This window comes from Chrysemys picta, chromosome 4 (assembly GCF_011386835.1).
Source record: "Chrysemys picta bellii isolate R12L10 chromosome 4, ASM1138683v2, whole genome shotgun sequence".
NCBI lineage: Eukaryota > Metazoa > Chordata > Testudines > Emydidae > Chrysemys > Chrysemys picta.
In genome coordinates, this window is record NC_088794.1 from 28,749,164 (window position 1) to 28,768,694 (window position 19,531).

Genomic DNA, 19,531 nt, shown 5'->3' on the forward strand with positions numbered 1-19,531 from the left:
AAATGTTCAAATTGATTATAATTTTGACCTTCTAGAAGCACCCCCAGAGAAAGTGGCGATGGAGGGTCGAACTTCTCATATGGGGTTTTGTTGATTACATAATACTGGAACCTTGTCTCACCGAGCAGTGAGTGACTTTAATTCCTGGGAGATAAATCGGTCGACCACATCAGTTAATTTTAATAAACAAGGTAAAATCCCTGTTAATAGTCCCTCCCACTTGTTATTGGAGGGACTAGAAAAGGTCTGCAAAGTAAAAACCACTGTCCCTAAAAATTTTCAATGTATGAACCGGCCTATTCAGTCATTGGTCCTAAAAAAGTTGCTGTGGGAAAAAAATAAAATACATAAAAAGGCGTTATGTCAGTCAGTATTGGATTGTTTGGCGTGTCTAAGTTCTACTATACTTAAACAGAGAAAAACAATCCACTTGTTACTTCAGCCACATAGTTCCCCTCCCTCCCTTCCTGACAAAATTGAGGAACAACTACCTCCTCCGTATAATTCACAGGAGGCCGTTCCCTCTGTTCCAACCTTGCCCTTATACCCTATAACTGCTGTAAAATCTAAAAATTATGGTCAACAAACTACTACCATCACAGAATGTAGGAATTTCACCCCTGCTGAGTTCCGAGCTTTGCAACCCAGGGTATCTAGAAAAGACAGTAAACCTGTCTGAAAATGGCTAATGCAATTATATAGGGAACATATTAATAATTTTCTTTCTAGTCTGGATGCACCCCAGTGTTAACCTATCAGGCCACTGGAGGGCTTTCTGGAGGAGACTGGAGAACAAAAATAGGTCAAAAATTTGCCGCAGTTCCCTCCGTAGCCTTGACAATGGCTCAGACTAATACTCATGGGAAAAAAATCAAGCCCACTCCTGATGAAATCCGAGATTGAGAGTCAATGTATGCTTACATTTTTTTAAATACACTTCTTAATGTACCGGACAATGTTGATGGTACCGCCAAATGGCGAAATGATACCATTATACAGACACAAGCCAGGAGAGTAAGTGCAGCTACTGTTTGGCATGTAGCTAACTATCTTTCAGACGACATTAAGCACAAAAATCCGTGGTTGGAATCTATTGTTTTGGGATTGGTGGACTTACATTGGAAGCTCTTTCCACACAAAAAATTCAGTGGGACCAGGAAAATGTAGCTAATGACCCCAAGCCGTTAAAATCAAACCTCTTGGGAAATCCTAGGAAGGAACATTCCGGGGTTGCACGGGCTGCTTTTGCTTTCTTACAAAATCAAAACAAATTACCAGAAGCCCAACTCTCAGATCCTGAGATAGTAAAATTTGCTGAACGCCATGGATTTGTTGCACAAGGAAAAATAAAAAAGAATAGGGAAACGGCGGCTTGAGCAGGGAGATGAGCAAAGTCATTTCCATAAACCTTAACAAAAGTTTCCCTGTTTTACAATTAAATACTCATGAAAAGCAGGAAAATTGGTTACTTGATACAGGTGCGGAAAAGTCAGTTTACTTTGTAAAATCTATTAAAAAGGGAAATCTCCCTGAAGTTTGGTTAAAGGGAATCGGGGGAACGAAAAGGGGATTTGTTTCTAACCTTGCAATAGAAAGCGTTAATTGTTCTGTTATCTTGGTACCTATGGAAGGTAACTCCTTTCATATTTTGGAAAATGATAACATTGAAAAAATTCCCTGTGTCAAATCTTTTTTAACCACCTATATTACCCTCCCTTTGCAGGAGCAGATTCCTTTTATGGTCCAATTAAAACCAAACATACAGGTGGGGCCCCAAAAGCAGTACCCATTATCTTGTGAACAAATTGCCTTGGGAAATGAATTGATTAACCAAGCATTAACTAATGGATGGATTGAGGAAACAGTCTCACCTCATGCATCATCTGTTTGGATTGTAGCCAAAAAGGAACCCGGTAGAGGGCGGCTGGTAATAAACTACAGACGAATTAGTGCTGCAGTCCAAGTAGAAAAGGGGGTTATTGCTAACCAAACCAAAATTCAATTTAATCTTGCTAAATTAAAGGATAATCCTTGAAAAGCAGTTATTGACATTAAAAATATGTTTTTCCAAATTCCAATTTTAGACCCTCAAGGATTGACTGCTTTCCTGTGGAATGGGAAAAAAGTATAAATTCCGAGTTGCCCCTCAGGAATTCTGTAATTCCCCTGCTTGGGCAACACAAATGATGACACAATCAATGGCTTCATTCAATCATAAAAATTGGGTCAGTTACTTAGATAATATTTTAATCTTTGATTCTTCTAAAAAAAATTGTAATACTGTCTTAAATGCCTTGCTTCAGCACCTCACAAACCAGAGTTGGGAAATCAAAAAGGAAAAGGTAAAAGAGCCTGCCCTTAGAGAAACATTTCTGGGGTGGAGATGGGGTGCCATAAATATTACACTAAATTCAGATGTAATAAAAGCAATAAACAAACTTACTTCTATCCGTTCCTTAAAGGATTTCCAAAGGGCTGCAGGATTAGCGGTCCAAACCAGTCTTTGGTCTTCCTCCTGGAATACCTTTTTCAAACAAGCCTACCTTCTCAGTAAAGGAAAAAACCCCAATTGGTTGCTTGTGAAGACAATAGGGCAAAAATGGAAGGCCCACTTCTTTAAGGAACCCTCTCTTACCTACATAGATGTCTCTAAAAGGGTGGATGTGTATGTAAACGCCGGGCATGAGCATTGGTGGGTAGAATTCAAACACAAAAAATCACTCTTCCTTTACCAGTGGGGGCCTCCTGGTATCATTTCTACCGATGGTGGTCCTCCTTGGAATAGCCGTAAGTGGGAACACTGGTGTTCAGTCCAGTTAATAGCTCCCATCCTACATCTGGCATACCACCCACAAAGCAATGGGGTAGTGGGAAAAAAATCCAAAATCTTAAACCTAAACTAAAAAAATGAGCAAGGTGATTGGAAAGGATGGAAAAATAAATTGCCTGCTGTTCTCTGGGGTATAAATTCTAAAAAATGTCAATATGCATATCGCCTAAAGCCATTCGTTGAGGCTGACCCCTGGAAGCCTTTGTATTAAAAAGACCAGTTGGTCTGGCTTGTACTGCCTCAAACGCATGAACTCCTGGAAAAAAAAATAACAAAAATTCTACCCCATCCTTTCACGTACTTAATTTCTACTAACAGTGGTAATATTTGTGCTAACCAAGCCTGGATAACCCCTCGGGCCACTAAAACAGTACAGTAAGCCGCAGTATATTTTTTTTCCTTGTTACAGGAATGTGGCTCTTCTACATTTCCATGTTTGCATGGCGAATTCGGTGGCAGTTAATTTGTGCGTCGGAAATGGCACCCTCTTCTTTCCTGTGAACTCATTCTTTCCTGGATGCACCTTTAACGAAACTGTTTGCAACATCAGCAATCCCTGGTGTCCAGTAAAAGCTGTCAATCTAACTCCTATAAAAAAGCCTTGGCTTAAAAACCGATCTATCTTTACTTATGTTTACTTTCTTCAACCGCCTTTTGAATGTATACTCCCTATAAATAATACACTTTGGTTTTTTGGCTGTGCATACTATAACTCTTCCTGTTTCACATATGGTAAAGGACCTGTGTATGCTTGTCAAACGAAAGTAAAATGGGATGTGGGCGCTTCGGAAAAACTGTTGGGGACTAAACCAATAAGAATATATTATCCCATTGAACCGCAAAGCAGTAATTGGACTTTTGAGCAAGTTCTCCCATATGGTATATCTCTTACCACCTACACCAGCGCAATAAAAACGTTGTTCATGATCGGCACAGTCTCCAGGCAGTAATCCAGCAGCACAACAAGATCAATCGCCAGCAATGGGAAGAGGACTCCCTTCAAAATCAGGCACTCCAGGATAGCCTTCAAGGACAAACTCTTCTTTTTCAAAGTATTGAACTGGTCTTGTCTCTTGCTGTTAATAAATCAAACCCTTGTAAAAATGCTTCTGCTTGGGAGGAGGATTATAAAACGGGGCCTTTATTCGGTACCATTTGTGGCCCCGTAAGTATTAGAAAATATTGTACTGCTCAAGTAAAGTGTATGATGCGTGAGGGGTGGCTTCACCTTAAATAATCCTTAATCAATAACACATACTCTAAAAAAGTGTTAGTGGAAAATAAATGTGTAGGTATACCCCAAAAATTCACAAAGACCTCATTTTTGTTATTATCCCCCACATGTTCCCTGCGTAGTCAGTCGGTGGTATTTCAACCAGCTAAAAGTATAGCTTGCATTACTCGGTCCTACTGTTATCATTAACTGTACTTGGGTTCACGGTGCACTTGATTCTGTTAAACTCCAGGTGCACCTACCCACACCTCTATGGGTGTCAAAATTGAAATAAATTGTCCAAAAATTCTCTAAGATTGACCTAGCAATAATTCGGCTGTGCAATGTTATTTCTGTCCTTCTTAATGTCTCGCAAAATCGCTACCAGAAACTAACCCTGGTAATTCCTCCCTCTTCTCAGTCCGAAAGTGCAGTAATAATCCGCTGGTTAGAGGAAATAGAAAAATTTGTCTGTTCAATCAAACAAAACATAAAAGAAACAACTCATCAGGTAATTAAAATTCCTAAAAGACTGCTACATATAGTAAAAAAGTGGGAACCACACATCCTTCTGGAATTGGTTATCTGCCTTACCATTCTTATAGCTAAAGCTTTGCTGTTTGCATGCATTCGTTATTTGCCCCCTGTTATTGCTAAATATACTCAAATAAATATTGTTGTTGCTAAGTCTGAAGTTTAGGCCTCGGGGGAATGGAATCCTTCCATTAATCTCCACAAGTGTGTATGGCAATACCCATTTTTTCATGTTCTCTGTGTGTATATATATATATCTTCCTACTGTATTTTCCACTGCATTCATCTGATGAAGTGGGTTTTAGCCCACGAAAGCTTGTGCTCAAATAAATTTGTTAATCTCTAAGGTGCCACAAGTAGTCCTCGTTCTTTATTCAGGAGATAGAAATACAGGCTACAGTATAACTTGTGACTTTGTTGTTTCTCTGTGCAGATAGAGAGATTTTTTCCATTTAGGACATTAGTACACCTAAGGTGTGTCTGAACTGAATTGCCATCTCAACAATGCTATGATATTCATAAATAATTGACTTTTAATTCTCCACTTATTTTTCAGATTATTGGTAATATCCTGCAATGACTACAGAGATAAATATGAAAGAAATCCTTCTAGATATACTGGACAATCTCTCAGGGGAAAAGGAAGGCGATCTTGAAAGATTTAAATTCAGCTTAGCAAATGCTAGCTATGGAGAAAAAGCACCGATCCCCAAAGGTCGGCTGCAGAAAGCTGACACTCGGATCAAACTTGTAGACCTCTTGTGTGAATACTACAAGGAACATGGTGCAGTGAATGTAGCTATATTGGTCCTTGAAAGGATCAATCTCAGAGATTCTGCTGATAAACTCAAGGAGGCAACAAAGAAAGGTAAGAAAACCTAATGTTCCTGCAACTTCTGAATCTTATAATCTAAATAACAACATAACAAATGGTGTCTTGTCCTGGTGGTGATAGGAAACAAGGGCTCTAGGGGAGGAAAGGGTTACGGTTAACTAATAAATGCTACAACATTAATAATACAATACATTCCCCGCCTTCTGCCATTCACTACTGCACCACAACCCCCAGCTCCCTCCTGGCTCCCTACCCAGAGATTAGTGTAGTAGTGCTGCAAACATTGACCAGCTTAAAGAAAACAAAAGGGGACCTCTTACAGTGTTTTCACTCCTATGTGGGGCAGGGCCCTCTCCTGGCACCTTGGTTTGGAGTCTGTGGAGGCTTCAGTTGGCCAGCACCAGCTTGGTTCTATGCCTCCACAGGACTGAAACTGTCTGACCATGTGCTGCATTCCATAGCAGTACAGAGACCCGCTTTGTCTGGAGTGGGAGTTAATCAGAGACTCCCTGAGCTGTCCGGCTTCTCCCCCAGCTCCTAACTCAAACAGCCCAAACTTGAAGCTAAAACTAGTCCCTTTGTCTCTGAGTCAGGCTGTCCCTTCCCACTGAGGTACTGAGTAATCCTGGCTCATTACTGGCCCAGGAAATTGCCTCTATAAATCACTCCATACATCTCAGAACAGACCGAAAGGAATTTTACTGGACTATTCAGAAACATTCATCATTGTGGTGAGAATAAAGTGCAGCCTCTAGAATATACATTTTCCTGCAAGTGGCCTGTGGCTGTTCTCGCTTGGCTTGTGGGATCTAGATGCCTTTGCTGCAAGCTCTTGGAGTCTGCAAGAGAGCAGTTTCTGGAGCCACTCACCCCTCTCTCCATGCAGGATTCTCAGAATATTTTGGAAGGGCTGCTTGTATTCCCATAGTTATGGTTAAGTTAGTTTTGTACTTAAAGTAGGGATGCAATCTCTGTTACATATGAAGAATACAGACTGTCCTCCCCAAAATTACAGCATTCACACTTTGACTACAGGATGAATCTTCTGAAAACTTACAAATAAGTCAGTTAATTCATTTGAGGTCAAATTAATTTTCTGAAAACTTACAAATAAGTCAGTTAATTCATTTGAGGTCAAATTAATTTTAAATGAGCTCTTTAATAAATGTAGCACTTGGAGTCACATCATTGGTTTGTACCTAATGTTCTAAATAATGGAATAACACAGATACTTCAAACTACTCATATAGTCAAAACTCAATAAAACCTTGTGTGTAGGCTAGATGTGAGGACTTTTAGGACTAGAGGTATTTTCCCTATTATTCTAAATAACTAGAAATTTCTTCTTTATCTGAGGCTAAATTCTAGGGATCACTGCTTCGTAGCTTGCATGGGCCAAGCTTATTGCACACTCCAGGGGCTCCTTGCATCCCTCCATTCCTCCCACAAGCTTCCTGTGTTCCTCCCTCCCATCCCCCTCTATTTCAGGGACTTCCTGCAACTTCCCCCAATCTCCCACTGTGCCAGGTTTCTGTGTACCCCCATTTCCCCTTCCTCCCATTCCAGGGTCACCCATTCTCCCCCACATGCCAACGACTCTGTGTGCCCCCATTCACACTTCCCCTGATGCCTTCCAGTCCCTGTTTCCCCATGACAGGGGCTCTGTGTGCCCCCACCATTCCCACTTTACTTCTCATGCCAAGGACTCTGTATGTTCCCCTCCTCCATACTAGGGTCCCCCAATCTCCCACTCCTATTGTTCTCCCCCATCTTCTCCCATTCCAGGAGCCATGTTCATGCCCCCTTTGACCCTTCCCCTTACCAGCATTATTATCTATCTGGGGGATAGGTCATTCAGGGTGTAAACAGGTTACACTCAATAGGGAGTATGAGTAGAGAAGAAATAGGGTGTTGCTATGCTGGAAGGCATTAATGGGTGTTATCAACTGATTGTTTGCTCTAGAGACAACTGCAGAGGTTCTTCAAGCTGTTGCTGTGCTAAATAGATGGCAGGAACTTCATGTGTTTCCCCTTCTTGGGTTTCCAGTTTCCCCAGAAATCAATAGGGTTCCTGCCATTGATGCCAAGAGCATTCTCTGAAATTTTGGGATTGGCTGCCATGTTCAAAAATTATCACATTGCATACACATAAACCGACAAACAGAGAAATGCCTTTGAATTGAGTGTAAGGCTTTCGCAAGCTCGACTAATAATATTCTACTACTGAGAAGTCCACTAAGACCTGCTCTTTTTCAAAATGGCTGCCATCTCCATCAGGACTGAAGTCCAAGCCCACGGTCAGGTTGCTATTTTGAGAAGGGCAACTATTTCCCGTTGTTCTCAGTGCGACTGAAACCTCAGGCTGCTTTTAACAAATATGGGTGTTGGCTTCACTCTCATTGGAAAGTGGGTTTTTTGGCAGCGCTGCCACAGCAGCACTTTAATGCCTCAAGTGCAGACAAAGCCATAGAGAAGAACGTTATGCACCAGCCTCTGCTGGCAGAAACTTTCAGTTATGAAAAAAGAAAAAAGGAAAAAAATCCAGATTATTTATTTTAAAATATTACTTATTGCATTAGATTTACTCAACAGAGGAGAGAGTAAGGGGAAAACAGAGCTGTGTGGGGAAGGATACAAGAGGGGAAAGTGAGTGTGTGTGTGTGTGTGAGAGAGAGAGAGAGAGAGAAGGGAACTGTGGGGTGCAGGAGGGAGGGTGAAACTGGAGAAAGTATGTGCAAGGGACTATGGAGGACAGAAAGGAAGAGGGATTTGGAGTATGCGTGAAGTGGATGTAGGGAGGTGAAAGAGGCATTGAACTTTTGACATAGTTTTGTGTGAACCTGGTGATGTAAAGCATCTGCTAACCCAGTCTAACCGGACCATGTGCTCTGAGTTTGGGGTTGAGCAGGCAGAGTATGCCATTGAACCTGGCCTTAAAAATTAAATGAAAAAAGAATGTAAGGTTGATACTTCCTATCTTCAGATTGGAGGGAGAGGCTGGGAGGGATGAAGACACTAGTGCACCATGAGAGCAGAGAGGGTGACAACAGTGGGAGGGAAGGGGAGGCTATTTTTTTTAAAAGAAATTCCATGACATGCCACCCCCAAACTTGGGCCAGTAGCAGGATTTGAACTCTGTCTCTATAAATCCCCAGCTCAGCTCAGACCTCATCATTTGATCTATAGTCAGAAATAGTTGTTAGCTTTTGTCAAGGCTGAATCCCCACTCTGTCACTCAAAGTGCAGAAGGTGGGGTCCCACAAGGATTTTAAAAATTAATACTGGCCACTCCCACATATTAAACTCCCAAGGTTACAGCTTTTCTCTGACCTTCGCTTGGTAAATGCTGCCACTATCCAAATGCAAAAGAAAACAAAACAAAACAAAAGAATCCCTTGGAGCCTGGAAGGAGCACTTGGGAATTCCTCCTTGTGGGCTACCCTCAAGCCCTTTCACACACACCCCCCACCCCCCAGGGAAGAGCTGAGAAAGAAAACAAAGAAAATTAGCTGTTGCCACCAGCTAATCAAATAGCATATGCACAAACCTCTTAGGACACCAAAAATCCAATTCTGTTTTTAAAAAAACAGGTAAATTGTATTAAAAACAAAAAGGAAGAAAATACATCTGGAATTTAGGCTTTTGCTACATTTTAAAAGAGCAATTCCAAAAATTAAGCACCCAAAAGAGCTTTATTGGGGGTTAGCTTAAAGGCTACAAGCAAACAAAAGCATCTGGAGTTAGCACAGAGGAGTCCACAAGCCTTAAAAAATATACAGAAATAAACCTAATCACATCTTCCCAAACATTTCTAATTTACTTACATATCTGGGTTGTTAAAAGTAGTTCTGGATATGATCTTAGAAAAGTTAGATGCCTGCAAGTCACCAGGGCCTGATGAAATGCATCCTAGAATACTCAAGGAGCTAATAGAGGAGGTATCTGAGTCTCTAGCTATTATCTTTGGAAAATCATGGGAGACAGGAGAGATTCCAGAAGACTGGAAAAGGGCAAATATAGTACCCATCTATAAAAAGGGAAATAAAAACAACCCAGGAAACTACAGACCAGTTAGTTTAACTTCTGTGCCAGGGAATATAATGGAGCAAGTAATTAAGGAAATCATCTGCAAACACTTGGAAGGTAGTAAGGTGATAGGGAATAGCCAGCATGGATTTGTAAAGAACAAATCATGTCAAACCAATCTGATAGCTTTCTTTGATAGGATAACGAGTCTTGTGGACAAGGGAGAAGTGGTTGGTGTGGTATACCTAGACTTTAGTAAGGCATTTGATGTGGTCTCGCATGATATTCTTATCGATAAACTAGGCAAATACAACTTAGATGGGGCTACTATAAGGTGGGTGCATAACTGCTGGATAACCCTACTCAGAGAGCAGTTATTAATGGTTCCCAATCCTGCTGGAAAGGTATAACGAGTGGGGTTCCTCAGGGGTCTGTTTTGGGACCGGCTCTGTTCAATATCTTCATCAACAACTTAGATATTGGCATAGAAAGTGTGCTTATTAAGTTTGCAGATGATACCAAACTGGGAGGGATTGCAACAGCTTTGGAGGATAGGGTCATAATTCAAAATGATCTGGACAAATTGGAGAAATGGTCTGAGGTAAACAGGATGATGTTTAACAAAGACAAATGCAAAGTGCTCCACTTAGGAAGGAACAATCAGTTTCACACATACAGAATGGGAAGAGACTGTCTAGGAAGGAGTACGGCAGAAAGGGATCTAGGGGTTATAGTGGACCACAAGCTAAATATGAGTCAAGAGTGTGACGCTGTTGCAAAAAAAGCAAACATGATTCTGGGATGCATTAACAGATGTGTTGTGAGCAAGACATCAGAAGTCATTCTTCTGCTCTACTCTGCGCGGGTTAGGCCTCAACTGGAGTATTGTGTCCAGTTCTGGGCACCGCATTTCAAGAAAGATGTGGAGAAATTGGAGAGGGTCCAGAGAAGAGCAACAGGAATGATTAAAGGTCTTCAGAACATGACCTATGAAGGAAGGTTGAAAGAATTGGGTTTGTTTAGTTTGGAAAAGAGAAGACTGAGAGGGGACATGATAGCAGTTTTCAGGTATCTAAAAGTGTGTCATAAGAAGGAAGGAGAAAACTTGTTCACCTTAGCCTCTAAGGATAGAACAAGAAGCAATGGGCTTAAACTGGAACAAGGGAGGTTTAGGTTGGACATTAGGAAAAAGTTCCTAACTGTCAGGGTGGTTAAACACTGGAATAAATTGCCTAGGGAGGTTGTGGAATCTCCATCTCTGGGGATATTTAAGAGTAGGTTAGATAAATGTTTATCAGGGATGGTCTAGACAGTATTTGGTCCTGCCATGAGGGCAGGGGACTGAACTCGATGGACTCTCGAGGTCCCTTGCAGTCCTAGAATCTATGAATCTGATGGTTTTCATATCTGGTTCAAACTTTACACAGCATTCCTGTTTATAGCATTGCTGCTCTGTGTCTCCTTCTCCAGAGAACAACAGACAAAGGGAAAGTTTATTTCCCAATTTTAAAAAGTTCTACCTTCCCATTGGCTCTTTTGGTCAGGTGCCCACTTCCTTTTCTTTACCTGGGGAACTTTTAACCCTTTACAGGTAAAGCAAGCAAAGAACATCTACCAAGAGGGATTTTACAGCTGTCTGGCTGGGTGTTCATCAAAGGCAGCTAACCCTCCCCCTCCCCCCCCCATACTTCATTTATCACAGCTTTGCTGAGGACCAGCCTGTAGGAGGAGACTTGACACTGTTTCCCACTGTGTTACATGACTATTTCCTGGACGACTGTAGAAAACTTGAGATCAGGAATCCTAGATTCTGTTTCTGGTTTCAGGAGGTAAGTGTGGTGTACTGGCTAGGGATAGGACAACCAAAACAAATATATATGTGAAACAGTTTGTCTGAAAAGAAGTGTGACTGAATGGCTAAGATTTGGGTGTAACATATTAGAGCCTGCGTTCTGAACCCAGCTGTGCCTGCAGTGACTTTGTGTGACCTCTCTGTTCATTTATTTATAAAGCGGGGTTGTGACAGCTCCTATTTAATTTCATTCTAGGGTTGGGGTCAGAGCTGTCATCAGTAAAAAGTGTGGTGAAGTGTATGGAAATACTCTGCAGTAAGTAGAGGTGATATTTGAATATATGGTTTCCTAGGTCCCAGCTAAGGGAACTGTCCCCAGAATTGCAGGAATATTTAGCAGGAGGAAGTCTTGCCCTCTCTCTATCTGAAGCTCTATACATGCCTGAGGCAGTTATTTCCCTTCAACTGAAACCTGATTTGGAAGAGCAAGGTTGTAGTCATTACTAATAATCTGAATCTGAGCCCCAGAGCTGCTCTATGCAATGTAGTTGTAGCCTCGCCCACCTTTTCTCATCCAGAGCTGCTGTTCATTGTGGCAGTTCTGCAATCTTTGTTCAACGGGAACTCTTCAGCCCCCCTTCCTGGGGTTGTACTGCTTGCTAAATGTGCAGAAGTGGGGATATGCAGAGGCACCCTGAAGAAGGAGAAGTTACCTATCGGTAACTGTGGTTCTGCATGAGAGTTCCCTCTACAAAATCTCACTCCCCACCCACCTCGCTTCTTTAGAGTCTTGTATTCCTGAATTAGTGGAAGAAAGGTGGGGGACACTCCCCACTTTATGCCCTGGGAACCCTGCTTGAGGGGAAGGAGGCGAGGAGTGGCCCCAATGAACATTGCTTTTTAGAGGATTTTGGAAGCTCACAGCACAGTTCCTTTGCGAGAATCAAGTTTGAATATGCAGGGGCAACGCTCTTGAACAACCCCGTTACTGTTCAAAACTTCTCTTTTGAACACCTGAAAACAGGGGCTAAGGATGAAAATTCTATCGCATCCAGAAATAACAGTATTGTGTTAGCCACATAACATTCCAGGGTGGTGTGTTGTTAGGAGCACACTAATGGGCCTGATTCTAAATTGCTTTATACTTTGTGTAGCCATTAATCTGTGTAAAATGAGCACTCAGTGGATGTCCAATGCTACATTCAGTATAAGCTGAGTGGAGATTTCTGATTTGGTAGCTTTTTGCAGCCCCTTTGCACTCACTGGGCTCAATCCTTAGCTGTGCGAGACCAGCACCCGGTGCAGCCGATGGCGGGAAGACAAAGGTGGTTTTACAATAGCCCATTCTGGCAGCAGAGCCATAAGGGTCCTTTCAGGCAGCTGGCAAGACACACACTCTTTCCCCAGACATGCCCCCAACACAGCTCCTATGCTGATGTCCACAAGGTGCAGTGGGTACTGCTGGTTACATTGGCTTCCCTGTCCCTCTCCCCAAGGATGGCCCCACACAGTGGAAATCCCCAGGAGGCTGCTTAGGATGGCTATTTGGCCCTCCTGTATCATCAAAGAGGCACAAATGGGCCATACCAAGACTGATGATGTGGTGCGCTTTGCACAGGTGCAAATGGCTACACAAGGTGCAGGGCAGTGGAGAATCAGGCTCCCTGTTTTCAGGTGTTTATAAATTCTATAAAATATTATTTGGGGATTAAATTCCTCATGCCGTGTGACAGCCCAAAATAAGATTTGGGAAGTATCATCATATGTTTACTCTCTTGAGCTGCTTATCTGTGGGGGGGAAATGGTCTGTTTAAAAAAAATTCTGTCTTGCTTTATTATATATAAGGAAGGCTTGAGTGTTTAAAGTGTTTTTTGTTCAACTCAAGCTTTTGATATACAGTTGTGAGAAAAGATATCTTCAAAACATCTGCCCCTTTAATTATAGGGCTGAGAAAGCTTCCACTGGGCTTGCAGTGAGACTCCTGCCACAACCGGGGATGACTAAATGCAGCAGTACTGACATTTCTAGTTTTTGCGGGTTTTTTTTAAGATGAAGAACCCCACTTGGTTAACATTTTTTGTTTTGTTCTTTGGTGGTTTGCTTCCAACCCTTTCAGATTGTTTGTTTGTTTTTTATAATAATACCCAGCTCTAATATAGTGTTTTTCATTAGCATATCTTAGTGCTCACATATCATAAAGAAAGACACTATGGTTATGTCTACACAGAAACATAAGCCTAAGGTTAGAGGGACTTGATGTCAGGGAACCCTGGGTTTGAGCATCTACACTTCATTTTAACCCCATATTAAGGATTTTCTGACCTGTGCTTGAACCTAGGGCTCTAGCCTCCACACTGAGGTGCACAGACCTGAGTCAAAGTGACCCTATCCCAGAGTGTCTAATATCCCTCCATCCCAGTGTCAACACTCTAGTCCTACAACTACATTGCATTGTGGGAAAAATCTAATGTCCACCCTGTTTCTTAACTGTAAGGGTGCTGTTGATGGGATTCAGGTGCCCAAAAAGAGCACATGAGTACAGAAACTGCATAATTAGCTCCTTTGGTGGCTGTCTCAGTAGAATGACTGCAGTTTGTGAAGGCTTTATACTGGACTACCACCTAATCTGAGAGTTGGGCTCTCCATCTCTAGGCTGAGTCACAGTGGCAGGAAAATGCCCATGTGCTCCTATTCGGTGGATAATTAGGACGTCAGTCTCCAGGGCTGTCAAACTATTAAATGAAACTTTGTACTTCTTATTTTTTTTTTTAAATGGGATGTTCAATGAAGCTGTTTTTATTTATTTATTTATTTATTTTTCTGTTTTGAAGTTTGAGATAAAATGACAGTATCAGAGGAAAAACACTCTCCCACCCCAGGCTGGCTGTTGCCTGCACAGAGCATTACAGTGTTTCCCCAGGGCTTGGGGTGCAGTGTGCTCCAGCACCCCCCAAGGATCCCTTATCCTTTCCCCCACCACACCCTGGGAGGCAGAGATAAAGGATCCCTGGAGTCTGTGCAGATGTTTTGGAGCTGCTCCCTCTCATTGCCCTCACAATGCACGCTGCCCAGGCAGCTCTATACACGCAGCCCCAGGGAGGGCAGTAGGGGCCAGAGAGTAGAGTGGGACCAAGTGGCTGCCCTGCAGGGATCAGAGAGCAGCAGAATTCCTGGCTCAGCATGGCCAGAGCAGGGATGACTCTGAACATCCTGGCAGCTGGGAGCCGTCTCCCACCTCTCAGCTTTGCTCCCTGCTCTGGGCAAGCTCTGCACAGCAGCAAGGAGGAGCTGGAGCCAAAGCCACCACCACCATAAGAGTGTGATTGGGTGGACTAGGCCCAGAGGCCCCCTGCTGAAGGCCTCAGTGTTCTGCCACTCTTGTCCCAGGAAAGGAGTAGTAGAGGAGTCCTCCAAGCAGCCTAGAGTGGCTGCAGGGGAAGCAGCCAATCAGGGCCCAGGAAGATCATATAAAAAGGAGCTGCAAAGCCAGTGACAGGCAGTTTCTGGTCGGAGTCAGAGGAATGCAGGTGGTTCTCCTGGCTGGCTAAAGGGAACTGCAGCACCATGGACAGCTCAGTGCCAGCAGGGACTGTGGGAGCGAGAGAGCTCCTGGCTGACTGCTGGGCCTGAACATAGAAGAGCCCTGAGCTAAGGAGGAAGCACTGGTGAAGGCTGGGGCTGTGGGGAAGTGACTTAGGGAACTGAAAGCAGCTTAGTTAGAAGGACATAGCGGTGTGTAGCTGCTATTCTTAAGGTCCCTGGGCTGGGACTTGGAATAGTGAGTGAGGCTAGGTCCCCACATAGGCCACTGGCAAAGTGGCCTACAATTTGGACAGCAATAACTCCCAAGAAGGGGATCTGATCCACTTAGTGGCCCAGCTGGGGCCAGAAGGGCCCAGAGAGGATGTATCTATTGCCGCCAGGGAGGAAGCCCTGGGGCTATGGCCTGATACCAGGGCTAGAGCTATTTAAAGACTGAAGATGCACCTGACCAGAAGGGGCACTAGTGAGAGGTGGATGCCACGCTGTCACAAGGAGGCTGGTTTGTGGCTGGTTCTCACTTGCCACCCTGACAGTGCAGGCAGTCCAGGCACTCCTGCACACGAGGCCTCAGGGGGCCCGAGAGCAAGGGCCAGTGAGCAAAGTGGGGACAAGCAACTGCCATGCAGCAAGGCAGAGCTGGAGTTACGACCACTGAAGGAGGCTGTGGGGGAATTTTTGGGACTCACTCCCTTGACAGTGCATGCAGCCCATGCAGCCCCAGAGGGGGCAAGGACCAGAGATTGGAGTAGGGACCAAGCGGCTGCCCTGCAGGGAGGGAGAGCAGCAGGGCTCCCAACTCAGCATGGCCAGGAGAAGGATGACTCCCAAACTTGCAGTGGCTGTGAGCTGCCTCCAGTTTGGCAGCTTTGCTCCTTGGTTCGGGGAAGCTCTGTGCAGCAGTGAGGAGGAGCCAGAGCAGGAGCTGCTGCCACTGGGAGAGGAGCAGGAACAGGGATCGTGTTTGGCCAGGCAGTAATGGTGCTTCTGGCTGCTGGGCTGGCTGCCTGCAGCACTGCTCCTCTGCCACCTGGATCTCTGGGATACACCCAGAGGGCTTCCAGGACCCAAGTCAAGCCAGGGCTATGTGCACACAGGAAAGCAATAGGGCTTGGATCCTATGTCCCAGCTTAACATGGGCTCAGACCCTCCAGCCCTGCAAGGTCTTGGGACCCTAGATCTGAGCCCTAGGTTAGCAGAATTGATTTGTGGACCCAAAGGGGATTAGACTTGAGCCCAGTCTTGCCTTGTTGTGTAGACATACCGTAAGTGGCTACTCTAGTGGGTTTTTTTTCTTTTTTTAGAGTATTGCTTCTGATGTCCATTTTTAACAGATCACTGAACTAGTGTCTCCAAAGAAATTCTCTCTGCCTGCCTCAGCCGTGGGTTTTCTAGGGAGATTTTTACTGCAGAGAACCCTGAATGAATGACTTGTACCAATGTCCTGAACTGCCCGATACTCTGTGATTTTTGTTGCACTAACATTCATGTGAAATTTCTCTTTCAGCTTTGGGCCCTCAGCAAACACCTGACAGATCAGCAAATGGTATGTGTCACTCCAATAGGGAATTGCTTAATTACCAGTGATTACCAGCATTAGAATAGATCAGCCAGACTTTGGGTTTACTAGTAGAAATAATAAGTAACACCTCAGAGTGCAGTCTCATCAGATCACACAGGTTAAGCAGGGTTGGATGGGAGATCTCCAGGAAAGAATCAGGTGCTGCAGAACATGGTGCTGGAAGTAGGCGGAGCTCTTGTCTCAGGCAGTACTAAACCAGTGCAGCAGCATGATGCTGGAAGACACTGTCCTGCTAGGAACACCATCTTTTAAATGAGGCAAAATAACTAGAGGTCAACATTTGTGGTCACTGATGGTGCTATGGCACTTTTTAAACCTTTGGGCCCTGGACAAATTTTAGGTTATATTTAGTTATATTATTTGCACCTAAATTCCCATTATTGTTTCAGTTATACCTGTCATTCTCCAACACTTCATGCCCTACTTTGTTAGAGTGCCATTGTGCACTGTTAAACACCAAACAGGTTTCACCCTAGAGGTGGCCGCATTTCAGTAACTGATGAAGTGATTCTTTTTTTATTTATTTTTTATAATGCATAAAAATATGCACAGAAGGTCTGAGCCTACACTTTTCTCTCACATCATTGATTTCAATGGGAGCACTCAAAATTAGTAAGTACTAGGAAAATTAGTTAATTTATGTGGTGACACTTTATGATGCAAGGAGCACTATAAACTTACAGTACCAGTATTACTGTTTAAATAGCTTTATTGTAACATTACAATAACATCTAATGCTTCTTGTCACTAACTCAGCTTACAGAGTGAAGTACAGAGAACATATAAAAAACAAATACAGCACAATAAAAGACATGAATGCTCGTCTTGGTGAGAATGTGACGCTAAACAGCAGGTACACAAAGCTGATCATTGTAAATGAACATCGTCACAAAAAGCAGAGAGAACATGAAATAATGGCCCTGGGACGGAGACATGCAGAAATCCTGACTAAGCACGCTAGTCCTATCACCATAGGCGATTTATTTGAATCTGATAGAGATGGACAATTACCACAAATCGTCGTGCTGCAGGGAGCTGCAGGGATTGGAAAAACACTGACAGCAAAAAAGATCATGTTGGACTGGGCAAATGAAGAACTGTATCAGAGCAGGTTTGATTATGTTTTCTACATAAATTGTAGGAAAATTAACTTTGTCAGAGAGCAGAGAAGTGTTGAAGATTTAATTTTAGAAAATTGTCCTGATCAAAATGCACCAACTAAAGAGATTCTGATGAATCCAGAAAAACTCCTGTTCATAATTGATGGTTTTGATGAACTGAGATTTTCCTTTAATCAACCAACAAGTAATCAGTGCTCTGATCCCTGTGAGAAGCAGCCAGTGGAAATCATACTGAGCAGTTTATTTAGGAAAGAAGTGCTTCTCAAATCTTACTTAATAATTACTACAAGACCAATTGCCCTGGAGAAACTTGAGCAGTGTTTGAAAGATGAACGTTATGCAGAGATCCTGGGATTTTCTGAAAATGAGAGAGAAGAATATTTCTACAAGTTCTTTGAGAATGAAGAACAAGCAAGAAAAGCCTTTAACTTTGTAGAAGACAATGAAATGCTCTTCACCATGTGCTTTGTTCCCCTTGTGTGTTGGATCATCTGCACAGTTCTGAAACAACAGATGGAAGCAGGTGAAGATCTTGCACAAACTTCCAGTACAATCACTGGAGTGTACATGAACTATCTCTTCAGCTTATTAAAGGGTCACAGCAGCAATTCAGAGAAACAGGTACAAGGTAACTTAAATGGACTTTGCTCCTTGGCTGCAGATGGAATCTGGAGGAAGAATATACTGTTTGAGGAAGAAGATGTCAAGAAACACGGCTTAGATAAACCTGATTCCCTCTTTCTGAATGAGAACATGTTTCAAAAAGGCATTGACTGTGAGTTTGTTTACAGCTTCATTCACTTGAGTTTTCAAGAGTTTTTTGCAGCTTTGTTTTATGTGTTGGAGAAAGAAGAAACAGTGGAAAATTCAGAAACTGCTATACAAGCTCTGGAAAAATTGTTCGAAGAGTGTGGAAAATCTAGGAATTATTTAATGTTGACAATGCGATTCCTGTTTGGTCTCTTAAATAAAAAGAGAATGGAGGAGATGGAGAAAAAACTTAGCTGCAAAATTTCACCCAAAATTAAAAATCATTTACTAACATGGGTTAAAGAAAAACTCTCTTTGTCATTGCTCAACTATGATGAGTTGTCTTCTTTGGAGATGACGATTTTCTATTTTGAGTATTTTCACTGTTTCTACGAAATTCAAGAAACAGAATTTGTGCAGAGTGCAATGGATCATTTCACTGAGCTAAAATTAAATGGTCGTACCTTTACCAAAATGGATCAAATTGTTCTTCAATTCTGTATAAAGAATTGTTGTAAATTGGAGTCAGTTTATCTAGATACGTGTCTGTCTCTAACTGAAGACCTGAATGAAGATTCCCCAGGACCAAGCAAGCGGCCACGTTGGTGAGTGTTATCTGAGTTCTAAAAATGCCTACATAATTTATTATTTTTTAATCTTTGATTTTTTTTTCCTCCTGGGTTTTCATAGCTCACAAATGGTCAAATGACCCAGCATAAAAGTGACTCAATTTAGTGACAGACATTTAAGCCTGGGAAGAACCATGCCCCATCCACCCCAAACCTTAAAAGCATGGAAATAAGAAGTTATGGGGAAAGAGTTGTGCACTCCTTTCTATCTTCATGTTGCCTAAACATTGTCAGTAACACTGCAGTGTTCCATTTGGCTTTCACTTCCATCTCCAGTAGCTACTAAAAGCAATATGTACCCCAACTTCATCACACTTACACTCCAGTGCAAAACCCTATGAACTGCTAGAGTGTGGAGCTGGGAGGAATGAGATATGAAAAGGTTGTGGGTGGCTGAAATCTTTATAGAGACAGAGTGGGTGTTCTGGAGGCAGCAAGAGAAGTGCGGGGGGAGGGGAGGGAAAGAGAGGGGTGGGCATGAGGTTAGGAAGGATGGCAGCAGAGGGGCCAAGGTGGGGGAGTGAGGGAGGGCGGCAGGGAGGGTGAGGATTGAGGGAGGGCCTAGGTTAGGGCAGATATCATCAGAGGTTAGGAGGCAGTTATGTATATGAGACCTATAGCTATTTGGGCTGGTGGGAGGAATAGGGAGATTGGGATGGAGTCGGTAGAGCAGGTGGG

At 43.0% G+C, this 19,531-nt stretch overlaps 1 protein-coding gene across 5 annotated transcripts in view; it reads left to right on the plus strand.

The window, feature by feature from the left end:
* LOC101941460 (NACHT, LRR and PYD domains-containing protein 3-like) overlaps positions 1–19,531 on the plus strand; it is a 235,641-nt gene that overhangs the window by 28,279 nt on the left and 187,831 nt on the right. For 4 of the 5 annotated variants that reach the window (XM_065591885.1, XM_065591884.1, XM_065591887.1 and 1 more), the window contains 3 exons: positions 5,134–5,445; positions 16,279–16,317; positions 17,110–18,829. In XM_065591885.1, coding sequence (XP_065447957.1) covers positions 5,154–5,445; positions 16,279–16,317; positions 17,110–18,829 — 2,051 coding nt within the window. In that variant the 5' untranslated portion in view covers positions 5,134–5,153. Of the gene's footprint in view, positions 1–5,133; positions 5,446–14,143; positions 14,897–16,278; positions 16,318–17,109; positions 18,830–19,531 lie in introns of those variants that run through there. The other variant, XM_065591888.1, reaches the window with a different exon arrangement.